The sequence below is a fragment of the Oratosquilla oratoria genome, chromosome 15 (assembly GCF_046742065.1).
Source record: "Oratosquilla oratoria isolate Oo_2021 chromosome 15, ASM4674206v1, whole genome shotgun sequence".
NCBI classification, from domain to species: domain Eukaryota; kingdom Metazoa; phylum Arthropoda; class Malacostraca; order Stomatopoda; family Squillidae; genus Oratosquilla; species Oratosquilla oratoria.
The window spans coordinates 4,433,653-4,456,152 of record NC_134791.1 but is presented as its reverse complement, the minus strand read 5'-3'; the positions used below and the strand labels follow the sequence as shown (position 1 = coordinate 4,456,152).

The following is a 22,500-nucleotide window of genomic DNA, read 5'->3' as shown; positions in this document are numbered from 1 at the left end:
TGTCATCTTCTTCTTCTTCTTCTTCTTTGTCCTCTCCGTCTTCTTGTTCGTCCTCATCATTTAATCCTTTCTTCTTCATTCTTCTTGTTTTTCACCTCGTTTCTCTGTTTTTTTTTTTTTTTTTTTTTTTTGGCTTCTTTCTTCCTGTTTTTTTTTTATTTTTTCTCCTTTTTCTTTTTCTTCTTTCTTCCTATTTCTTTCTTCTTCTTCTTCTTTTTCTTCTTCTTCTTTTTCTTCGTCTTTTTCTTCTTCTTATTCTTCCTCTACTTCTTCATCTTTTTCTTCTTATTCTTCGTATTTTCCTCTCCTTCGTTTTCTACTTTTTCTTCTTCTTTTCTTCTTCTTTCTTTGTCTTCTTCTTTCTTCTTCTTCCCCTCCTTCGCCTTCTTCCTCTCTTCCTCTTCTTCTTTATCTTCTTGTTCACTGTGTCGCCGAGTCCTCACGCTCGGCCTGAGCGCCAATCAGTTAATTTGAGCAAACACGTCGACACCGCATAGCCGTACTCGCCCTTCTCCGGTCACAGAGGCCAGCCCCCCTACTCCTCCCCCTCCTCCTTACTTCCATTCCCTCCCTCGTTTGTGGAGTACGCAATTGCCCCCTCGTTAACGACCCTAACTAGGATTCTGAACTGCCCCAAGGTTGAGGTGTGGGTGGATGACATCCTTGCAATACTAAAAAAAAAAATATATATATATATATATATATATATATATATATATACATATTAGGAAGTTATAATGTCGTAGCACCTTTATAAAATAAGACTGACCCGCTTTCGTAGAATGAGATAAGATGTACAGAAAATCTGGATATTTCGACCACTATCCGTGGTCCTCTTCAGCAGAATGATGAAGAGGAGCACAGATAGTGGTCGAAATATACATATTTTCTGTCCATCTTATCTCATTCTTCGACAGTGGGTCAATAGATATATATATATATATATATATATATATATATATATATATATATATATATATATATATATATATACATATATATATATATATATATATATATATATATATATATATATATATATAAAGAGAAATGGGATGGGAGGAATGCCATGGAGTTAAATGAAATCTCCTGACATTGTTGTTGTTATATAAATCATTGCATTATCAAAATTGTAAATATTATCATCAGTAATAATAGTATTATTATTATTATCGTTACTATCACTTTCGTCATGATATTTCTAATTATTATTTCATCATTACTGCCAGTGTTTTTGTGGGTATTACTCTTGTGATTATTGTGATATTTTTGCGACTTTCATTCTAACACAGTTTTAAAAACTTACCTTCCATGCACGCACATTATATGAGTTTGCAATACATACTGTACAGCGTGTCGCAACACAATTTCTTCTTCTGCCTCTTCTTCTTTTTCTTCTTTATCTTTTTCTCCTTCCTCCTCTTCTTTTTCTTCTTCTTCTTCTTCTTCTTCTTCTTCTTCTTCTTCTTCTTCTTCCTTTTCAGCTCCGTACTGTATATCGACCGCATATTTCATGCAGTCAGTAGTTTATGGACTTCAGTCATGCATTATCCTTGTATGATTTGAGATTAATCTCCACTCCATATATATATATATATATATATATATATATATATATATATATATATATAATATATATATATATATATATATATATATATATATATATATATATAGTCATGCATTATTCTTGTATGTTTTGAGATTAGCCTACATTCAATAGATATGGTCATGCCTTATTCTTGTATTTTTTGAGATTAATTTCCATTCTATAACATAGTCATGCATTATTCTTGTATAATTTGAGATTACATCTCCTCTCCATATTCAGTGTATAGTCATGCTTTATTCTTGTATGTTTTGGGATTAGTCTCCACTCCATATATATATTTAGTCATGCATTGTTCTTGTATGATTTGAGATTAATCTCCACTCCATATATATATATATATATATATATATATATATATATATATATATATATATATATATATATATATATATATATATATATATAGTCATGCATTATTCTTGTATGTTTTGGGATTAACCTCCAGTCCATAGATATAGTCTTGCATTATTCTTGTATTTTTTTAGATTAAACTCCACTCCATATATATATATATATATATATATATATATATATATATATAAATATACATATATATATAATGTATATATTACAAAGGATTACAAAGGCGGAGCATGCCGACAGGAGACCTTTTGATCCATATCTAGGTCGGATGCGAAAAAAAAAAATCATATTAATGATAAAATAAAAAATAAAAAATATGATAATGTAAATAACAAATAAAATACATAAATAAATGCATAGGTATAGTTAAATAATAAACAAAGAGGTAAATAGTAAAAAATAATAAATTGACATATAACTAATAATAAATAAAAATCAGACAGACAAATGATAACAAAACAAAAACAAATAATATAAGATAAATTATAATCATTACAGCATCTTACTTAGGTATTTATCTAAATAATTTTAAAGCTTCGAACTGAACAACATTGCACTACCTGTGCAGGAAGTTTATTCCAATCATTAACTACACGGTTGGCAAAGTTGTTTCTACCTACTTCCAAATTGAATCTATTTCCGGACAGTTTGAGACCATTGTTTCTTGTCTGATTCTCATTCAATGTAAAAATTTGGTCACTTTTGATGTTGTCAATTCCCTTTAGAATTTTAAAGACCTGTATCAAGTCACCTCTGAGTCTACGCTTTTTTAGAGAAAACAGATTCATATGTTTTAGTCGATTTTCGTATGATTTATTTTTTATATATGTATATATATATATATATATATATACATATGTATATATATGTATATATGTGTATATATATATATATATATATATATATATATATATATATAGTCATGCATTATTCTTGTATATTTTGAGATTAATCTCCTCTCCATATATGTGTGTATATATATATATATATATATATATATATATATATATATATATATATATATATATATATATATATATATAGTCATGCATTATTCTTGTATGATTTGAAATTAATCTTCACTCCTTAACATAGTAATGCATTATTCTTGTATGATTTGAGATCAACCTCTACTTCATAAATATAGTCATGCATTATTCTTGTATGATTTAAGATTAATCTCCGTTCCATAACACAGTCATGCATTATTCTTGTATGATTTGAGATTAATCTGAAAATAAATATACATATGCTGATCACCCTCCAACATCTACTGTCTTTCCGTTCAGGTTCATGTCCTTAATACTCTCCTCATAAGAACATAAGGGAAAAAAAAAAAACTGCAAGAGACTTTAAGGCCTACACTAGGCAGTTCCATGCCCATTACCACCTGTCATCCCCATCCATAAATCTGTCTAACCATTTCTTAAAACAACTGAAAGTTTCACCGACCACTACATGGTTACTAAATCTATTCCATTCGTTGACCACCCTATTAGTAAACCAATTCTTGCCAATTTCCTTCTTAAATCTAAATTTCTCCTGTTTAAATCCATTACTGCGAGTCCTGCCCTGTTGTCTTAATATGATGACCTTGTGTGCGTCACCCTTGTTGAAGCCTTTGATCCTCAACCATTTCCACGACTCCAGCTCTTTGGCTTGATATACCCCCCAAGGATAGAAACGCTGGTTATTACTGACTGATTGCTGATCCTCCTTTCTTGCAGATTATGATCACGTGCACGGTGGCTATGGGCTTGGTCAGCCTTGTGGTGGTGGCCGCGACGCCCTGGGTCAAACGTCCTCTCTCCCCGACAGTCCGTTTCTCCCTTTCCCTCGCCGCCGCTAACGTCGTCGTGTGCGCTACCATCACGGCCAGTAAGTCTCCCAAAGCACAGTTGGGGATACAAGTTCTTTGGGGAAAGTACCATTTGAGGACGTAGTCTGTGTTGGAGTGGATATACAACGTTTCGATCATACGAAGTTTATCGTGTGTTTGTTTATCAGTAGTCACTGTCCTCACACAGTGCGTCAATAAAGTCAATGTCCTCCCATAGTGCGTCAATAAAGTCATTGTCCTCCCATAGTACGTCAATAAAGTCTTTGTCCTCCCATAGTGCGTTAGTAAAGTCATTGTCCTACCATAGTGCGTCAATAGAGTCATTGTTCTCACATAGTGCGTCAATAAAGTCATTGTCATACCACAGTGCGCCAATAAAGTCATTGTCCTCCCATAGTGTGTCAATAAAGTCATTGTCTTCCCATAGTGCGCCAATAAAGTCATTGTCCTCCCATAGTGCGTCAATAAAGTCATTGTCCTCCCATAGTGCGTCAATAAAGTCATTGTCCTCCCATAGTGCGTCAATAAAGTCATTGTCCTCTCATAGTGCGTCAATAAAGTCATTGTCTTCCCATAGTGCGCTAATAAAGTCATTGTTCTCCCATAGTGCGTCAATAAAGTGTCCTCCCATAGTGCGTCAATAAAGTCATTGTCCTCCCATACTGCGTCAATAAAGTCATTGTCCTCCCATAGTGCGTCAGTAAAGTAATTGTCCTCCCATAGTGCGTCAATAAAGTCATTGTCTTCCCATAGTGCGCCAATAAAGTCATTGTCCTCCCATAGTGCGTCAATAAAGTCATTGTCCTCCCATAGTGCGTCAATAAAGTCATTGTCCTCCCATAGTGCGTCAGTAAAGTAATTGTCCTCCCATAGTGCGTCAATAAAGTCATTGTCCTCTCATAGTGCGTCAATAAAGTCATTGTCCTCCCACAGTGCGTCAATAAAGTAATTGTCCTCCCATAGTGCGTCAATAAAGTCATTGTCCTCTCATAGTGCGTCAATAAAGTCATTGTCCTCCCATAGTGCGTCAGTAAACTTATCGTCCTCACATAGTGCGTTTCCTGGCATGCTTCCTGCCAATTGCCTCTCTCTTTCAGTATAAGTTCCCCCACGTTTTGCCACACGTATATAATGGGGGAGAGAGGAAAGGGGAGGAGATTTGAAGGGCCTTTAATGGGAATATCACCCAAAGGACATCCTCCGTTGATGGCGGAAGAAAACGGGAAACTCCCTCTGTTTATTCGTGAGGATTTACGAGTTCGAACGTTTTCTTCCTCTTGGATTCTCGGACACTTCAGGGGAGGCTGGTGACACCGGCCATTGATGGGGCTCCTCGACTGACATGTTGCTTTCTTTCTCCAAATGGAAATAAATGAAAAAGGATGAATGATTATCATGCCAGGACCCAAGGTGACTTTGATTCCGTTATGGTGGAATGTATATACATATATATATATATATATATATATATATATATACATATATATATATATATATAAATGTATATATATATGTATATATATATATATATGTATATATATATGTATATATATATATATATATGTGTCTAAGTTACATGAATGAGGTCAGATTGCAAGGACTGCAAAAGAGGAAGAAGTAAGTCTGAGAGAAGGAAACAATTTGGGAGAGGAGGAAGAGGAGGAGGAGGAGGTGGGGAGGAGGAAGAGGTGGGAGGGAGGGCATCTAACAAGGCCATTCATATGATGTGCATAAGCGTTGTAGCTTAGATGTGACCTCGCTTTACACATTTTCTTCTAAGTTACTGAAGACGAGGTCAGGCAAGAGGTGAAAGAAGAGATTCTAGAGCAGCGTTTTCCAAACCTTTCCAGACCCTAAGACAACGTTTCCCAAACCTTTCCAGACCCTAAGGCAGCGTTTCCCAAACCTTTCCAGACCCTAAGGCAGCGTTTCCCAAACCTTTCCAGACCCTAAGGCAGCGTTTCCCAAACCTTTCCAGACCCTAAGGCAGCGTTTCCCAAACCTTTCCAGACCCTAAGGCAGCGTTTCCCAAACCTTTCCAGACCCTAAGGCAGCGTTTCCCAAACCTTTCCAGACCCTAAGACAACGTTTCCCAAACCTTTCCAGACCCTAAGACAGCGTTTCCCAAACCTTTCCAGACCCTAAGACAGCGTTTCCCAAACCTTTCTAGGCCCTAAGACAGCGTTTCCCAAATCTTTCCAGACCCTAAGACAGCGTTTCCCGAACCTTTCCAGACCCTAAGGCAGCGCTTCCCAAACCTTTCCAGACCCTAAGGTAGCGTTTCACAAACCTTTCCAGACCGTAAGGCAGCGTTTCTCAAACCTTGCCAGACCTTAAGGCAGCGTTTCCCAAACCTTTCTAAACCTTAAGACAGCAATTCCCAAACCTTTCCAGACCCTAAGACAGCGTTTCCCAGACCTTTCCAGACCCTAAGGTAGCGTTTCCCAAACCCTTCCAGACCCTAAGGTAGCGTTTACCAAACCTTTCCAGACCGTAAGGCAGCGTTTGTCAAACCTTGCCAGACCCTAAGACAGCGTTTCCCAAACCTTTCCAGACCCTAAGACAGCGTTTCCCAAACCTTTCCAGACCCCAAGACAGCGTTTCCCAAACCTTTCCAGACCCGAAGACAGCGTTTCCCAAACCTTTCCAGACCCTAAGGCAGCGTTTCCCAAACCTTTCCAGACCCTAAGACAGCGTTTCCCAAACCTTTCCAGACCCTAAGACAGCGTTTCCCAAACCTTTCCAGACCCTAAGGCAGCGTTTCCCAAACCTTTCCAGACCCTAAGGCAGCGTTTCCCAAACCTTTCCAGACCCTAAGGCAGCGTTTCCCAAACCTTTCCAGACCCTAAGGCAGCGTTTCCCAAACCTTTCCAGACCCTAAGACAGCGTTTCCCAAACCTTTCCAGACCCTAAGACAGCGTTTCCCAAACCTTTCCAGACCCTAAGGCAGCGTTTCCCAAACCTTTCCAGACCCTAAGGCAGCGTTTCCCAAACCTTTCCAGACCCTAAGGCAGCGTTTCCCAAACCTTTCCAGACCCTAAGGCAGCGTTTCCCAAACCTTTCCAGACCCTAAGACAGCGTTTCCCAAACCTTTCCAGACCCTAAGGCAGCGTTTCCCAAACCTTTCCAGACCCTAAGGCAGCGTTTCCCAAACCTTCCCAGACCCTAAGGCAGAGTTTCGCAAACCTTTCCAGACCCTAAGACAGCGTTTCCCAAAAGTTTCCAGACCCTAAGGCAGCCTTTCCCAAACCTTTCCAGATCCTAGGGCAGCGTTCCCCAAACCTTTCCAGATCCTAAGACAGCGTTTTCCAAACCTTTCCAGACCCTAAGACAGCGTTTCCCAAACCTTTCCAGACCCTAAGGCAGCGTTTCCCAAACCTTTCCAGACCCTAAGGCAGCGTTTCCCAAACCTTTCCAGACCCTAAGGCAGCGTTTCCCAAACCTTTCCAGACCCTAAGGCAGCATTTCTCAAACCTTTCCAGACCCTAAGACAGCATTTCCCAAACCTTATCAGACCCTAAGACAGCGTTTCCCACACCTTTCCAGACCCTAAGAGAGCGTTTCCCAAACCTTTCCAGACCCTAAGGCAGCGTTTCCCAAACCTTTCCAGACCATAGCACCCCCTGTTGTCATGCCTAAGCAGTCCAGCACCCCTATCTAGTTATTAGAAGGATAAAAGAAAGTGAAGTGTACTGCTTGATGATTTATTTTCTTGATTCCTTAGAACTGAAACAAATTGACAATATTGTTTATAGAAGAAATAAGAACACCCTGTAGAAATAAAATAGCATGGGGAAAGTCAAATATGTACAACTGGGTAATCAATGATACATATGTGAAATTTATGTGCGTCACTTCCCAGCACCCCCTGTAATTTATTTCAGCACCCCCTGTAATTTATTTCAGCACCCCCTGTAATTTATTTCAGCACCCCCTGTAATTTATTTCAGCACCCCCTGTAATTTATTTCAGCACCCCCTGTAATTGATTTCAGCACCCCCTGTAATTGATTTTAGCACCCCCTGTAATTTATTTCAGCACCCCCTGTAATTGATTTCAGCACCCCCTGTAATTTATTTCAGCACCCCCTGTAATTTATTTCAGCACCCCCCTGTAATTGATTTCGGCACCCCATGTAATTGATTTCAGCACCCCCTGTAATTGATTTCAGCACCCCCTGTAATTGATTTCAGCACCCGTGTAATTTATTCCAGCACCCCCTGTAATTGATTTCAGCACCCCCTGTAATTGATTTCAGCACCCCCTGTAATTTATTTCAGCACCCGCCTGTAATTGATTTCGGCACCCCATGTAATTGATTTCAGCACCCCCTGTAATTGATTTCAGCACCCCCTGTAATTGATTTCAGCACCCGTGTAATTGATTTCAGCACCCCCTGTAATTGATTTCAGAACCCCCTATAATTTATTTCAGCACCCCCTGTAATTTATTTCAGCACCCCCTGTAATTTATTTCAGCACTTCAGGTAGGGAAACGCTGCTCTAGAGTTTCAGCCCTCGTTTCCTCTTCAGCAGACCGAAATCGCCTGTAGCTCAACCAGAACAAAATATATAGAGAGAGAGCCACAGCGATTAAGAGAGTTGCCAGTTCCGCTTTTATTCAAAGTGACTTGCTTCCCCATTCGTTTGCTATCCCCAACTTTCTATTCGCTCCCTCCTTTTTCCCCCACCCCCTAACCGCACCCCCATGGTAGTACCCCACAAAAAAATCCTCTCCCCCCCCACCTTTCTGCTCGCTCCCTCATTTGCTCCCCACCCCCCTAACCGCACCCCCATGGTAGTACCCTAAAAAAAAAAAAAAAAAAAAAAAAAATCCTCTCCCCCACCTTTCTGCTTGCTCCCTCATTTGCTCTCTCCACCCCCCTAACCACACACCCCTCGAGTTAGTGCCCCCTCCCCCCCAAAAAAAAAGACTATAAGGTTGCCCGAGATCAGCCAACCAGACCTTGGTGCCATTCATTTGCAAACGAAGCCTTTGAGTATCACCATTTTTATAATTTTGAAAACATAATTACGGTTAATTAAGGCCTCTCCGTGTTCTGGCGGGGATAATTAACGGTTTGGTAACTGTTCAGATGTGAAGGGATAGGGAGGGAGGTAGAGAGGAGGAGGAAGGCGTTAAATGAATGTGTGTGTGGGTGTGGGTGGGTATGTATTTACCTAGTTTACCTAGTTGTATTATACGGGAAGGGGAGATATGCTCCTGGTGACCCGTTTTTGTATCTCGCAAGATCAAGTTTGTTCTTAAATTGTTGTATTGTGTTTGCACATGCTATTTCTTCATCCAATTTGTTCCATACATCTATCACTCTATGTGGGAAGCTGTGTGTACGTGTGTGTGTGTCTGTGTATGTGTGTGTGTGTGTGATACCAATTTTATTCATTCGTTAACTACTCTATTAGTAAACCAGTTCTTTCCCATTTCCTCCTTAAACCTAAATTTGCCCAATTTAAACCCATTACTACAAGTCCTGCACTGCTGTCGTAATATGATGACCTTGCTTGGGTCATCCTTGTTAAAGCCCTTGACCCACTTGCACACCTCAATTTCCAGGCATCATCTGCAACTCGTATCTTCCGGCGGTCTTCGAGTACAACGTTCCGATCTGCATCAAACTCTCGATCGAGACGCTCCGCCTCGGAAGCATGTTGGTCCAAGTCTTCCACCTCGTCGTGGTCGCCTTCAACCACTACATCGGCGTCCTCAAGCCCCTCCACTACGCCGCCACCATGACCCCGGCTACCCAGAAGGTCATCCTGGTCATCCTCTGGATCTCTCCCAGTAAGTGTTCTTCTTCTTCTGCGTTAGTAAATGAAGGAGGGACACATTGGGGAAGTTTCTGTCTTAAAGGTTCTCCCCCAGTAGGTCTTCTTCTGCGTGAGTGGATGAAAGAGGGATACATTGAGGAAGTTTCTGACTTAAAGGGTCTCCTCCCAGTAATGTGTTCTTCTTCTTCGTGAGTGGATGAAGGAGGGACACATTGGGGAAGTTTCTGCCTTAACGGGTCTCCCCCAGTAGGTCTTCTTCTGCATGAGTGGATGAAAGAGGGATACATTGAGGAAGTTTCTGACTTAAAGGGTCTCCTCCCAGTAATGTGTTCTTCTTCTTCGTGAGTGGATGAAGGAGGGACACATTGGGGAAGTTTCTGTCTTAAAGGTTCTCCCCCAGTAGGTCTTCTTCTGCGTGAGTGGATGAAAGAGGGATACATTGAGGAAGTTTCTGTCTTAACGGGTCTCCCCCAGTAGGTCTTCTTCTGCGTGAGTGGATGAAAGAGGGATACATTGAGGAAGTTTCTGTCTTAAAGGGTTTCCCCCAGTAGGTCTTCTTCTGCGTGAGTAGATGAAGGAGGAATACATTGGGGAAGTTTCTGCCTTTAAAGGGGTTTGGATCCTTTCTAATAAGGTTGGATTCCTCTTAAAACGTGTTGGATCCCTCTTAAAACGTGTTGGATCCACTTAAAGTTGTTTGATTCCTTTCAGAGGATTCGGATCGTTTAAGGGGAATCCAACACCATTAAGAGGGATCAAACCAATTAAGGAGGATCTAACTCCATTGAAAAGGATCGACGACCAAGAATTATCCCCTAGTAGGTATTCTTCTTCTGCGTGAGTTGAAGTTTCTGCCTTAAAAGGTCTGGATCCTTTCTGATAAGGTTGGATACCTCTTAAAGGGGTTCAATCCTCCTTAAAGTGGTTGGATTCCTCTTTAAAGGGTTTGACCCTCCTTAAGGTGGTTGGATACCTCTTTAAAAGGGTTTGACTCTCCTTAAGGTGGTTGGTTTCTTTTTAGAGGATTCGGATCGTTTAAGGGGAATCCAACCCCCTTAAGAGAGATCAAATTCCTTTTTAATCCCATTAAAAAGGATCGACACCCATTAAGAATTATCTAATCCCATTTCTAGATTCCAATCCCCTTAAGTAGGGCGATGTGGTGTCTGTAGATGGAGTATCTAGTTGATGACTTTGTGGAGGCTCGGTTAAGGTCATAGAAAAAGGGAAATAGAAAAAAGAACAAGAAAGAAATATATAAAACACATATTTTTTAATGAAAGAGGAAGATAACTGTGGAACAGAATAACGTCTCATTAGTGTGAGTTGATCACGTGTGGTACAATGGTGAGTGTTGTTTGTGTTGGCACAGTTGATATTGTCTCTTTTGTTTTCGAATTCCACTTGATATTACATACATGGGCTCAAACGAGGCCCGTGGGAATAATTAAATTCCAAAAAAAAAAAAAAAAAAAAAAAAAATGTATCAGCGAGTTATATCACTCCAAAGACCGTGGGAATGACATTCCACAAAAAAAATAAAAAAAAATAAATAAATAAATAAATAAATATATAAATAAATAAATAAATGAATAAATAAAATAAAGTAAAAAAGAAATAAAAATTGTATCAGTGAGTCTTATCACTCCAAAGACCGTGGGAATGACATTCCACTAAAAAAAAAAAATCTCTTCCCTTCATTAGTGCCGTCTAGTGTGCCAGTTAAGTGGCTTTATGATCACGCTCGTGACAAACAAACCACGAGACAAGTCTACCGTCATTTATGTATCACAGTGGCCATAACTCTTCAGGTGACCGGAGAGTGACGGGGTGATATGCATAGACAGATATATCACTGTCTGCAATGCTGTCATCACGTAAAATATATTTGACCCCTTTTTTTTTTTTTTTTTTTTTTTTTTTTTTTCTTTTTTTTTTTTTTTTTTTTTTTTTTTTTTTTTTTTTTTTTTTTTTTTTTTTTTTTTTTAAGCACCTCCCTCCATGGTCTGCCATTATTCATCATAGGTTGATGGAGGATGTGGGTGGTGGGTGGGATTCACCATGGTCTTGGATCACATGTTGGACTCGTGATCGACGGCTATTACCCTCCCGGAAGAGAGCTCAGAGCTCATATATATGACTGATCTATGGGTAATGCTGTGACCTTGCACACACACACACACACACACACACACACACACACACACACACACACACACACACACACACACACACACACACACACACACACACAACTCCCCGCCCACGAGAGTTGGAGTAACGACTCGCAGCGCAAGCGATACTGAAATTATTTCAGCCCTGGGCGGGATTCGAACCCGGACCGCCGTAGTGGCGGCCGGTCGTGTGTGTGTGTGTTTATTCGATTTAGTATACTAGCTTAAAACTATGTTCATAAGATCTCATCTCTTTTTCTCCATTCAAAATTCCTTGTTTACCACATTCCATGTTCTCTGAATTATTTCATTAACTGTACTTTTGTCTTTTATTTATTCATTTATTTATTTTTATTCTTAATTACTTTTATCGCCTTCCTTTCCACACCCTCTCTCTCTTTTCTTCTTGGCGGGCACGTTATCTTATTAAATTACACTTTTTCCATCGTCATGTATTTTTATCCAACCTTTCTCTTCTATTCTTTTTTCCTTCTTGTTGTATTTGTTCACACTACCTGCTGGCTTATCATTCCCCTCATTTAACTTTTCGTAATCCCCTATCAATTCGCAGGTTCTTTCATTTCATTACCTTTTATATCACTCATATAATTCTTGTCACTGTAAGATTTTAATTGTTGCCCATTGGGCTTTTAAATCTTTAGTAATTGCACTCATAGTTTTCTCTGCCTCTATCAAGTCATCAATAATTCATTCATTTGGTGCATTCTTGTTCTTGGCGAAGATCGAGGGGATGGCGGTTCGAACCCTGCCACCGGCGAAGTAGAACCAAGGGCATCAGAGTTCGCTGTGAGGGGCACCGTCCTAGCCTTCTGATAGGTGGAGTTTGTGACGTTAAACCATATTTTAATCTACTATAAACAGTATTGAGTTCCTGTTTGATTCGGTGACAAGTACTCTGCCGGTCGTCCGTTTTCTTCAATTTACGGTTTTCCCTGTCTTCCTTTTTTTTTTTTTTCTTTCTTTTTCTTCTTCTTCTTCTTCTTCTTCTTCTTTTTTCTTTTTCTTTTTTATCAGCTGCCAAGCATTTACGGGACCCCACGCGGCTTCCCCTATCTTCCTTTTCTCTCTCTATCTCTCTCTCTCTCTCTCTCTCTCTCTCTCTCTCTCTCTCTCTCTCTCTCTCTCTCTCTCTCTCTCTCTCTCTCTCTCTCTCTCTCCATTTGATCACCCGCCAATCATTCACAGTACCCCACGTTACCTCCAACCAACCTCGCAACCGCTTATTATATATATTTCGATGATGAGCTAGAGCGGACACGTCCTCTTACTACGGCGTCTGTTTGTATGTGCGTGTATGTGTATGCTTCACCATGGTCTCGGACCACGTGTCGGACTCGTGACCAACAGCTATTACCCTCCCGGAAGAGAGCTCAGACCTCATTTATGACCGATCTATGGGTAATGCTGTGACCCTACACGCACACATATCCCCAACTCCCCGCCCACGGGAGTTGGAGTAGCGACTCGCAGCGCAGCGATACAGAAATTATTTCATCCCTGAGCGGGATTCGAACCCAGACCGTCCTAGTGGCGGCCGCGAACTCTGCCACTGCGCCATCGAGTCGTGTGTGTGTGTATGGTGTGTGTGTGTGTGTGTGTGTGTGTGTGTGTGTGTGTGTGTGTGTGTGTGTGTGTGTGTGTTTCTCTGTTCACTTGCGTGTCTGCATATATTTGTGTTGCCTCTTGAGTGTATGTCTCACTATAGTCCTCAATCCAAATTATTCTTATTAAAAAGTTACACATCATAAACATTTCCTTTATCACAAGATTTTTCCCTTGTGCCCAGCTTGACATGGAACACACTGAAAACATTCGAATAAATTCTCATAATATATATATATATATATATATATATATATATATATATATATATATATATATATGCAGAATGATCACTAAAACACCTGATTTTTTTTTTTTTTTTTTTTTTACAGGTAACCGCAAAGGAAATCGAAAAAAAAAAACAGAAATTCCCCTGAAGATGTGTATAACATGAAAGCGCTTCTTTCCAATTTCCTTGGGGTTCGCTGAAAAAAAAAAAATATATATATATATATATATATATATATATATATATATATATATCTTGATAGCGAATTGGTTTAAGTCACTTTAACTTTGTTACGGTTTAGCTGAGTTCAAATCCTCGGCTCATCCACGTTTCAATTTCCAACAAAATGTCTCCATCGAGCGATTCTTCAGTCTCGATTGCGATGGCATGGAATTAAAAGTTGTTTGTGGTTGAAAAAAAAAAAAAAAAAAAATATATAATATATATATATATATATATATATATATATATATATACATACATACATACATATATATACACATATATATCGTGACGTCCAAATACCCTCTCTTCCCCCATGTCAAATGCCTCATCATTTCTTAAGAAAACAAAACTGGCGCATCATACGTCATAATACGTCGTAATACAGTAGTTCTTAACCTTTTGATGACTCCAGACACCTAATGGATTGCCCAATATGGTCGCCATACCCTAATCACTTGACTCTCGAAATAATCATCACCATTCACCTTCCGCCGTCGTTGAAAGTAATACAATAACAACATTTAAAAAGCGCTTAGACAAATATTTGGGCTCTAATCCGCAAATAGAATATTATCCTTTGCAATAAAAGATCTGACAGCCCGGCATTTAACTGTAATTGGATAGGACAGTGGTAGTAGTAGTATTAGTTCATCTTATATTGCCTAGTTGCCCTGTTTTCTCACTGTAGCTTAGTATAGTAAACACAAACAGCCTCGTTAGGGCCAGTAGGCCTGCCGTTGTTTGTTCTTCCTTTGTGTTCCTTTGTGTATTCCTATTAATTACCTGTATGACTTCTAGATATAATAATAGCTAGAATTTTCTGTATTATAAGTATGGATAGCTAGGAATAAAACATGTAATAAAATCATAAGCATTGATGACTTTATCATAATGTTAATAATCTAACACTCTACCCAAATATAAACTGACACATTAAGTGACCATTATCCAGGGTTCGAGTCTCAAACTGCCCTCAGTGTTTTCCAACTTTTTTTTTTTTTTTTTACTTAGGCGACCCCCCAATATGATCCTTATGATATAATCGCGACTCCACTAATGTATTTGTATGTGTTAATATATATATGATTAGTTGTTGAGTGTAAAAAGTAGTGGACCAGTATAATAAATATTTGTGTAAGAAAGATAATGTAAGGTTATAAAAGACAAAATTAACATAATTAAATTTTGTTATTGAATTCATATAATTTTTCAAAAAAAAAAAAATATATATATATATATATATATATATATATATATATATATATATACATATACAGTATGCCAACCGCTTCCCCAGGGTTGGGTAACAGTGAGTTATAAATACCCCCGGTTGTAAACCCGTGTTAATACACTGTAACCCATTTTCTACCCAAAGTTGCAGGGCTGTTCATTTCCTTCGGGAGCATCAAGGACCAGGGCTACCAATCCCACGAATGTGACAATAACTACTTCTTGCTCAGTGGTATCACGGTACGTGTATAACGATGCAGTCACGAACATAAGTTTTGACCAGAGTTTTTTGTGATACAACATTAAAATTCTTTGTCTGATAACTTACGGTGGTATTCTTATAAAAATTCTTTCCTTATATAAATGTTTCCTTATATAAATCTTATATAAATTCTTGGAAGGGAAAGATTTTTTTTAAGAATACCACCGTAATTTGTCAGACAAAGAATCTTACGATGGTATTCTTAAAAAAAATCCTTATATAAATCTTATATAAATCCTTGGAAGGGAAAGATTTTTTTAAAAATACCACCGTAAGAATCTTACGGTGGTATTCTTACAAAATAATTCCTTACATAAATCTTTCCTTAAATAAATATCATATGCATCCTTGGAAGGGAAAGACTTTTTTAAGAATACCACCGCAAGAATCAAACGGTGGTATTCTTAAAAAAATCTTTCCTTATATAAATCTTTCCTTATAAAAATCTTACATAAATCCTCGGAAGGGAAAGATTTTTTAATGCCTGTCATCATAAGAATCTGAATCTTACGGTGGTATTCTTAAAAAAAAATATTTCCTTACAAAAATCTTTCCTTGTATAAATCTTATATAAATCCTTCGAAGGGAAAGATTCTTTCCTTATATAATTTTTCCTTATATATCTTATATAGATCCTTGGAAGGGAAAGTTTTTTAAGAATACCACTAAGAATCTAAAAATCTTACGGTGGTATTCTTAAAATCTTACGGTGGTATTCTTAAAAAAATCTTTCCTTATAAAAATATTTCCTTATATAAATCTTTCCTTATATGAATTCTTGGAAGGGAAAGATTTTTTGAAGAATACCATCGTAAGAATCTTAGAGTGGGATTCTTGAAAAGAATATTTCTTCACATAAAAATTTCCTTATATAAATCCTTAGAAGGGGATTTTTTTTAAGAATACCACCGTTATTTCTTCCTATCTAGTACAGAAAATGAGCTAAGTGTAAACTATATTATACATAGAAAAATCTATCACGTAATAGACAAAAAATAATTATATTGAAGTGAGAATTGTAGCGAATGTTAAAATTTTAGCTTGCCATTGTCTATTCCATTAGTCCATATGTGACTTAATTCTTATTCACTTCCGTATGTGTTAATGCTTTGGAGTGATTGATAACTCAGTTACGTATTTGCTCGTTCAATTCGTGTTGTGTCGTTCATTTTCTGTCATTTCTTTTATTTCCGTTTTATCGACAAAACAATTTTAGCATTGATGTTATTGTTATTAATATTCGTGTTGTTATTGTTGTAGTAATCACACTTTTGTTATTAGAAAAGTTGTAATGGTTATTGTCATTTTAAAGAAAATGAAAAAAGTAATTACTATTAAACAGTATCTTATGATAACGTGAGTATAAGATTTTATATTAGCGGGCCGCATGTGGCCCGCGGACCGTAGTTTGCCCACCCCTGCGGCTTACCACATATTTGGGCCATCACCTTACTCTCGCTCTCCCTCTGTCTTTTCCTACTTCGCTCTCTTCAGATGACGGAAGCCCTCAAAGAGAAACATTGCTCAGTAGGAATAGGAACAGTAATAAACATCACAGTGACACATGCGATCCAATAGAGGTATTCAGCTAGGTGAAGGGCTTTAACAAGGATGATGTAGTCAAGGTCATCATATTAAGACATCAGTGCAGGACTTCTAGTAATGGATTTAAATTGGACAAATTTAGGTTAGAAGGAAATAGGCAATAACTGGTTTATTAACAGAGTAGTTAAGGAATGGAATAAACTTAGTAACGATGTAGTGAGCGCTGAATAGGTTGTTCCAACAGAAAATTAAATAACTTTATGGATAGGGATGACAGGTGGTAATGGATATGGAACTGCCTAGTGTAGGCCTTATGGTCTCTTGCAGCCTCTTCCATTCTTATGCTCTTATAGGCAAGCGAATAGAAAGCCAAAATGATTGGCACTGCACTGAAAGTCACTAACTAGAAGTTAAATTTGAAATCTAGAATAGATTTATATTGACAATACTAAAGTAACTTCATAAATATTGACAATATGAATATGATACATCCTAGAAAGACATTGAGAGAATTCCTAGTTGGTATTGAAAGGATGGGATAGGGTTAGGCCTTTCGGTAATAGAAATATTGACAATACCATTATTATCAATACGCATTGGCCATATGAAAGGGGGAGGTCTAGGGTTATGTCTTTCGGTAATAGAAATATTAACAATACTATTATTGTCAATACGCATTGACCGTATGAAAGGGGGAGGTATAGGGTTATGTCTTTCGGTAATAGAAATATTGACAATACTATTATTGTCAATACACATTGGCCATATGAAAAGGGGAGGTATAGGGTTAGGTCTTTCGGTAACAGAAATATTGACAATACCATTATTGTCAATACGCGTTGGGCACATGAAAGGGGAGGTATAGGGTTAGGTCTTTCGGTAATAGAAATATTGACAATACCATTATTATCAATACACATTGGCCATATGAAGGGGGGAGTTATAGGGTTAGGTCTTTCGGTAATAGAAATATTGACAATACCATCATGGTCAATGCGCATTTACCATATGAAAGGGGGAGGTATAGGGTTAGGTCTTTCGGTAACAGAAATATTGACAATACCATTATCGTCAATACGCGTTGGCCACATGAAAGGGGGAGGTATATGGTTAGGTCTTTCGGTAATAGAAATATTGACAATACCATTATTGTCAATACACATTGGCTATATGAAAGGGGGAGGTATAGGGTTAGGTCTTTTGGTAACAGAAATATTGAAAATGCCATTGTTGTCAATACGCATCGCATTGGCCATATGAAAGGGGGAGGTATAGGGTTAGGTCTTTGGGTAATAAAAATATTGACAATACCATTTTTGTCAATACGCGTTGGCCACATGAAAGGGGGAGGTATAGGGTTAGGTCTTTCGGTAATAAGAATATTGACAATACCATTATTGTCAATACGCATTGGCCATATGAAAGGGGGAGGTATAGGGTTAGGTCTTTCGGTAACAAATATTGACAATACCATTATTGCCAATACACATTGGCCATATGAAAGGGGGAGGTATAGGGTTAGGTCTTTGGGTAATAGAAATATTGACAATACCATTATTGTCAATACGCGTTGGCCACATGAAAGGGGGAGGTACAGGGTTAGGTCTTTCGGTAACAGAAATATTGACAATACCATTATTGCCAATACACATTGGCCATATGAAAGTGGGAAGCCTTTATTGGTCCGTTAGGCTAGTAACAAAGGGCGTGGGCCCCACCTTTGTACACACTGCACTCGATAGTTTGCCCTTTGTCAACAAAGAAGGGACCTTTTGTCGACAGAGAAGAAGTCTCCTCGTCTGTTGCGCTGCCAACAGCCTCCCCCCCTCCCCCCGTTGACAACGGAGACGATGGACAAACAGACTCCTTCCTTCAATATCTGACAACATTGGCAACCCCCATCCCCACTTTCCCCCTCCCTTCTCTCTTTCTCTCTCTCTCTTTCTCTTTCCCCTACACTCTCTCTCTCTCTCTCTCTCTCTCTCTCTCTCTCTCTCTCTCTCTCTCTTTCCCCCACACTCTCTCTTTCCCTCTCTCATTCTTTCTCTGTCTCTCGTTCTCTCTCTGTCTCTCTCCCTTTCTCTCCCTCTTTCTGTCTCTCTCTTTCTCTCTCTCTCTCTTGCCTTTTCTCTCCCTCTCTCTACCCTCACTCTCTTTCTCTCCCTCCCACTCTTTCCCCCACACTCTCTCTTTCTCCCTCTCTCTCTCATTCTTTCTCTGCCTCATTCTCTCTCTGTCCCTCTCCCTTTCTCTCCCTCGTTCTCTCTCTCTCTCTCTCGGTCTCTCTCTCGCCTTTTCTCTCCCTCTCTCCACCCCCACTCACTCTCTCTTTCTGTGTGTGTGTATGTATGTGTGTGTGTGTGTGTCTGTGTGTGTGTGTGTGTGTGTGTGTGTATATGTGCGCCATAGCATAATATACGCAATACTAACGCCTCCCTCTCTCCCTCTCTCCCCGCTGTAGTTCCGTATAGTGTACTCGTGTCTCTTCTTCGGTCCGCTCCTCCTGCTGAGCGTCATCTACTGCCACATCTTCTACCTGCTGGGCAAGCGGGACCTGACTCTCGTCTCCGACGAGCAGAGGAACAACCTGCAGCGCAACATCAAGGTAAGTGAGAACGGGGGGAGAGCCTGTGTGGGCGTGGGTGTGGGTGTGTGTGTGGGTGTATGTATGTATTTGTGTGTGTGCGTGCGTGTGGGTGTGTATGTGTATCTGTATGACAGTGTGTGTGTGTGTGTATGTTTATGTATTTTATGTGTGTGTGTGTCTGTATGTCAGTGTACGTTCGCGCGCGCGCGTATGTGTGTATTTTTTTTTTTTTTAACGTGTGTGATTCATCATGGTCTTGGATCACGTGTTGGACTCGTGATGGTCAGCTATTTCCTTTCCGGAAGACAGCTCAGAGCTCATATATGACCGATCTATGGGTAATGCTGTGACCTTACATGCACGCACACACCCAACTCCCCGCTCACGAGAGTTGGAGTAACGACTCGCAGCGCAGCGATACTGAAATTATTTCATCCCTGGGCGGGATTAGAACCCAGACCGCCGTAGTGGCAGGCGAGAACTCTAACCACAGCGCCACGAGGTGTGTGTGTGTGTGTGTGTGTGTGTGTGTGTGTGTGTGTGTGTGTGTGTGTGTGTTTTGGGAAGGGGAGTGATCTGTGAAAAAACAAAGAGAACTGGAATCAAGGAAATGAATGTTTGGGGGAGGTAGGGAAAGGAAAGGGAGCTGGGAAATAGACGTGGGGAGGAGACCGGATGTCGGGCGGGTGGGGGAAAGGGACAAGATATAAGAACGTGAGGAAAGGGGAGGAAGGAAAGGAAGGATACAAGAAACGAAAGCGAGGAAGGGTTGTGAGGTAAAAAAAACAAAAATAAATAAATAAATAAATAAATAAATAAAAATAAATAAATAAATATAAACCATAGATAAAAAGGAGGGGAGGAAGTCACTGGTATAGGTAGGGGCAAATGGAAAGGGAAGTGTGGAAGGGATTGAAAGGGAGGAGGGCAGATGGAAAAGACAGGGTTAAAGGGAATAAAAGGTATGGGAGGGGGGAGGGGGATGGAAAGGGAAGGGTAGAAGGGAATGAAAGGTATAGGAAGAGGGGCAGATGGAAAGGGAAGGGTGGAAGGGGTTGAAAGGGAGGAAAGGCAAATGGAAAGGGAAGGGTGGAAGGGATTGAAAGGTATAGGAGGAGGGGGGCAGATGGAAAGGAAAGGGTGGAAGGGATTGAAAGGAATGGGAAGAGGGAGACAGATGGAAAGGGAAGGATGGAAGGGATTGAAAGGTATAGGAGGAGGGTGGGACAGATGGAAAGGGAAGGGTGGAAGGGAATGAAAAGCATACCTGAGAAATGAGTGATCAGAAGAGGGTGAGGAAATAGCACGCATACAAAAAAAGAAAAGAAAAGAAAAAAAAAAAAAAAAAAAAAAATCGGTCCGGAGCTTCTGCTCTGCGATGAAAGACACCAAATCGGCAGGAGACTTTCCAATACACTTTTTCATTTATCTATTTATTTATTTACTTGTTCGTCTCATTATTTATCTATTCATTTCTTAATCTGTAGGAGACATAACAAATAATAATAAAAGTAATTATAATAATAATGATAACAACAACAACAACAACCGGTTAATGGATACACCTGTGGCAGGGAATGTAAACCCTCTTCTGGCTTTCTTGATTTATTGAAGAGATATTTACAGCATGAGGATATAATACCCTACGGGGAGAGTCCCCAAGTGCTCCCTATAAGGAGAATTTCACCCCTGGTGACGCATTCGCCGCATATGGACGTGAATACACCTATCTTTGCATATCTGGTGTAGGATTTACAGTTAGAGCATAGGTATGGGATTTATACAATACCATTTGTGTGGTGGTTGTAGTAATAAGTTTCTAGATGGTATTAGAGACTCAGAGAGTGTGTCTTGATATAGTGTATGGATTATAGTTATAATTGTGTAGTTTGGTAGGTATATGGAAAAGGTTAATGATTTGTCTGGCGACGCTATGTACTTATTTCGGTAACTTTCCGTTGGGCGATGGCGTGATGTGTTTTGTTTATTTGATAGAGATGTTGACGAATTGGGAATGTGGAAGTCAGCAAGATTGGAGGTATTGCGCGATTCCAGTGGATCACATGTCAGGCATGTGACATATCGTAATGGTTAATAATGATATATGGATACGCTCCACCGGATCTACAGGACTCCACCGGATCTACAGGACTCTACCGAATCTACAGGACTCCACCGTACCTGCATGACTCCATATCATCTACAGTGCTCCACAGCATCTATAGGATTCCACCGTATCTACAGGACTTCATTGGATCTACAGGACTCCACCGGATCTACGGGACTCCACCTAATCTACAGGTCTCCGCACCAGTTACAGGATTCCACCGTATCTACAGGACTCCAACGGATGTACAAGACTCCACTGCATCTACAGGACTCCACCAAATATATAGGACTCCACAGGACCTACAGATTCCACCGGGTCTACAGGACTCCACTGGATCTATACAACTCCACCATATCTACAGTACTCTACCGGATCTATCGCACTCCACCGGATCAACAAGACTCCACCGGATCTACAGAACACCAACGGATCTATAAGATTAATCTGGATCTGTAGGACTCCAAATCATCTCCCAGACTCCACCAGATCTACAGGACTTCATTACATCTACAGGACTCCACCTAATCTACAGGACTTCACTGAATCTATAGGACTCCATCGGATATACAGGATTCCACCGGATCTACAGGATTTCATCATATCTACAAGACTCCACAGAATCTGCTGGACTCCACTCCGAGGTGTATGGATGCATATATATATATATATGTATATATATATATATTTATATATATATATATATATATATATATACATATATATATAACTGAAGGCGGAGAAAATATACGAGGAATAATGGAAGAATTTTACTGCCTTAACGTTTCGACCCTTAGGGTCTTGATCACAAAGCATGCTTTGGGTCCAAGACCCTAAGGGTCGAAACGTTAAGGCAGTAAAATTCTTCCATTATTCCTCGTATATTTTCTCCGCCTTCAGTTACATTTATCATA

The 22,500-nt window shown here is 39.5% G+C and overlaps 1 protein-coding gene across 1 annotated transcript in view; it reads left to right on the top strand.

Moving 5' to 3' along the window:
* Positions 1-22,500, top strand: part of LOC143032993 (uncharacterized) — a 599,624-nt gene that overhangs the window by 544,177 nt on the left and 32,947 nt on the right. The window contains exons 5-8 of the mRNA XM_076198187.1: positions 3,703-3,853; positions 9,390-9,617; positions 15,231-15,325; positions 19,354-19,497. Of these exons, the coding sequence (XP_076054302.1) occupies positions 3,703-3,853; positions 9,390-9,617; positions 15,231-15,325; positions 19,354-19,497 (618 nt within the window). The remainder of the gene's footprint in view (positions 1-3,702; positions 3,854-9,389; positions 9,618-15,230; positions 15,326-19,353; positions 19,498-22,500) is intronic.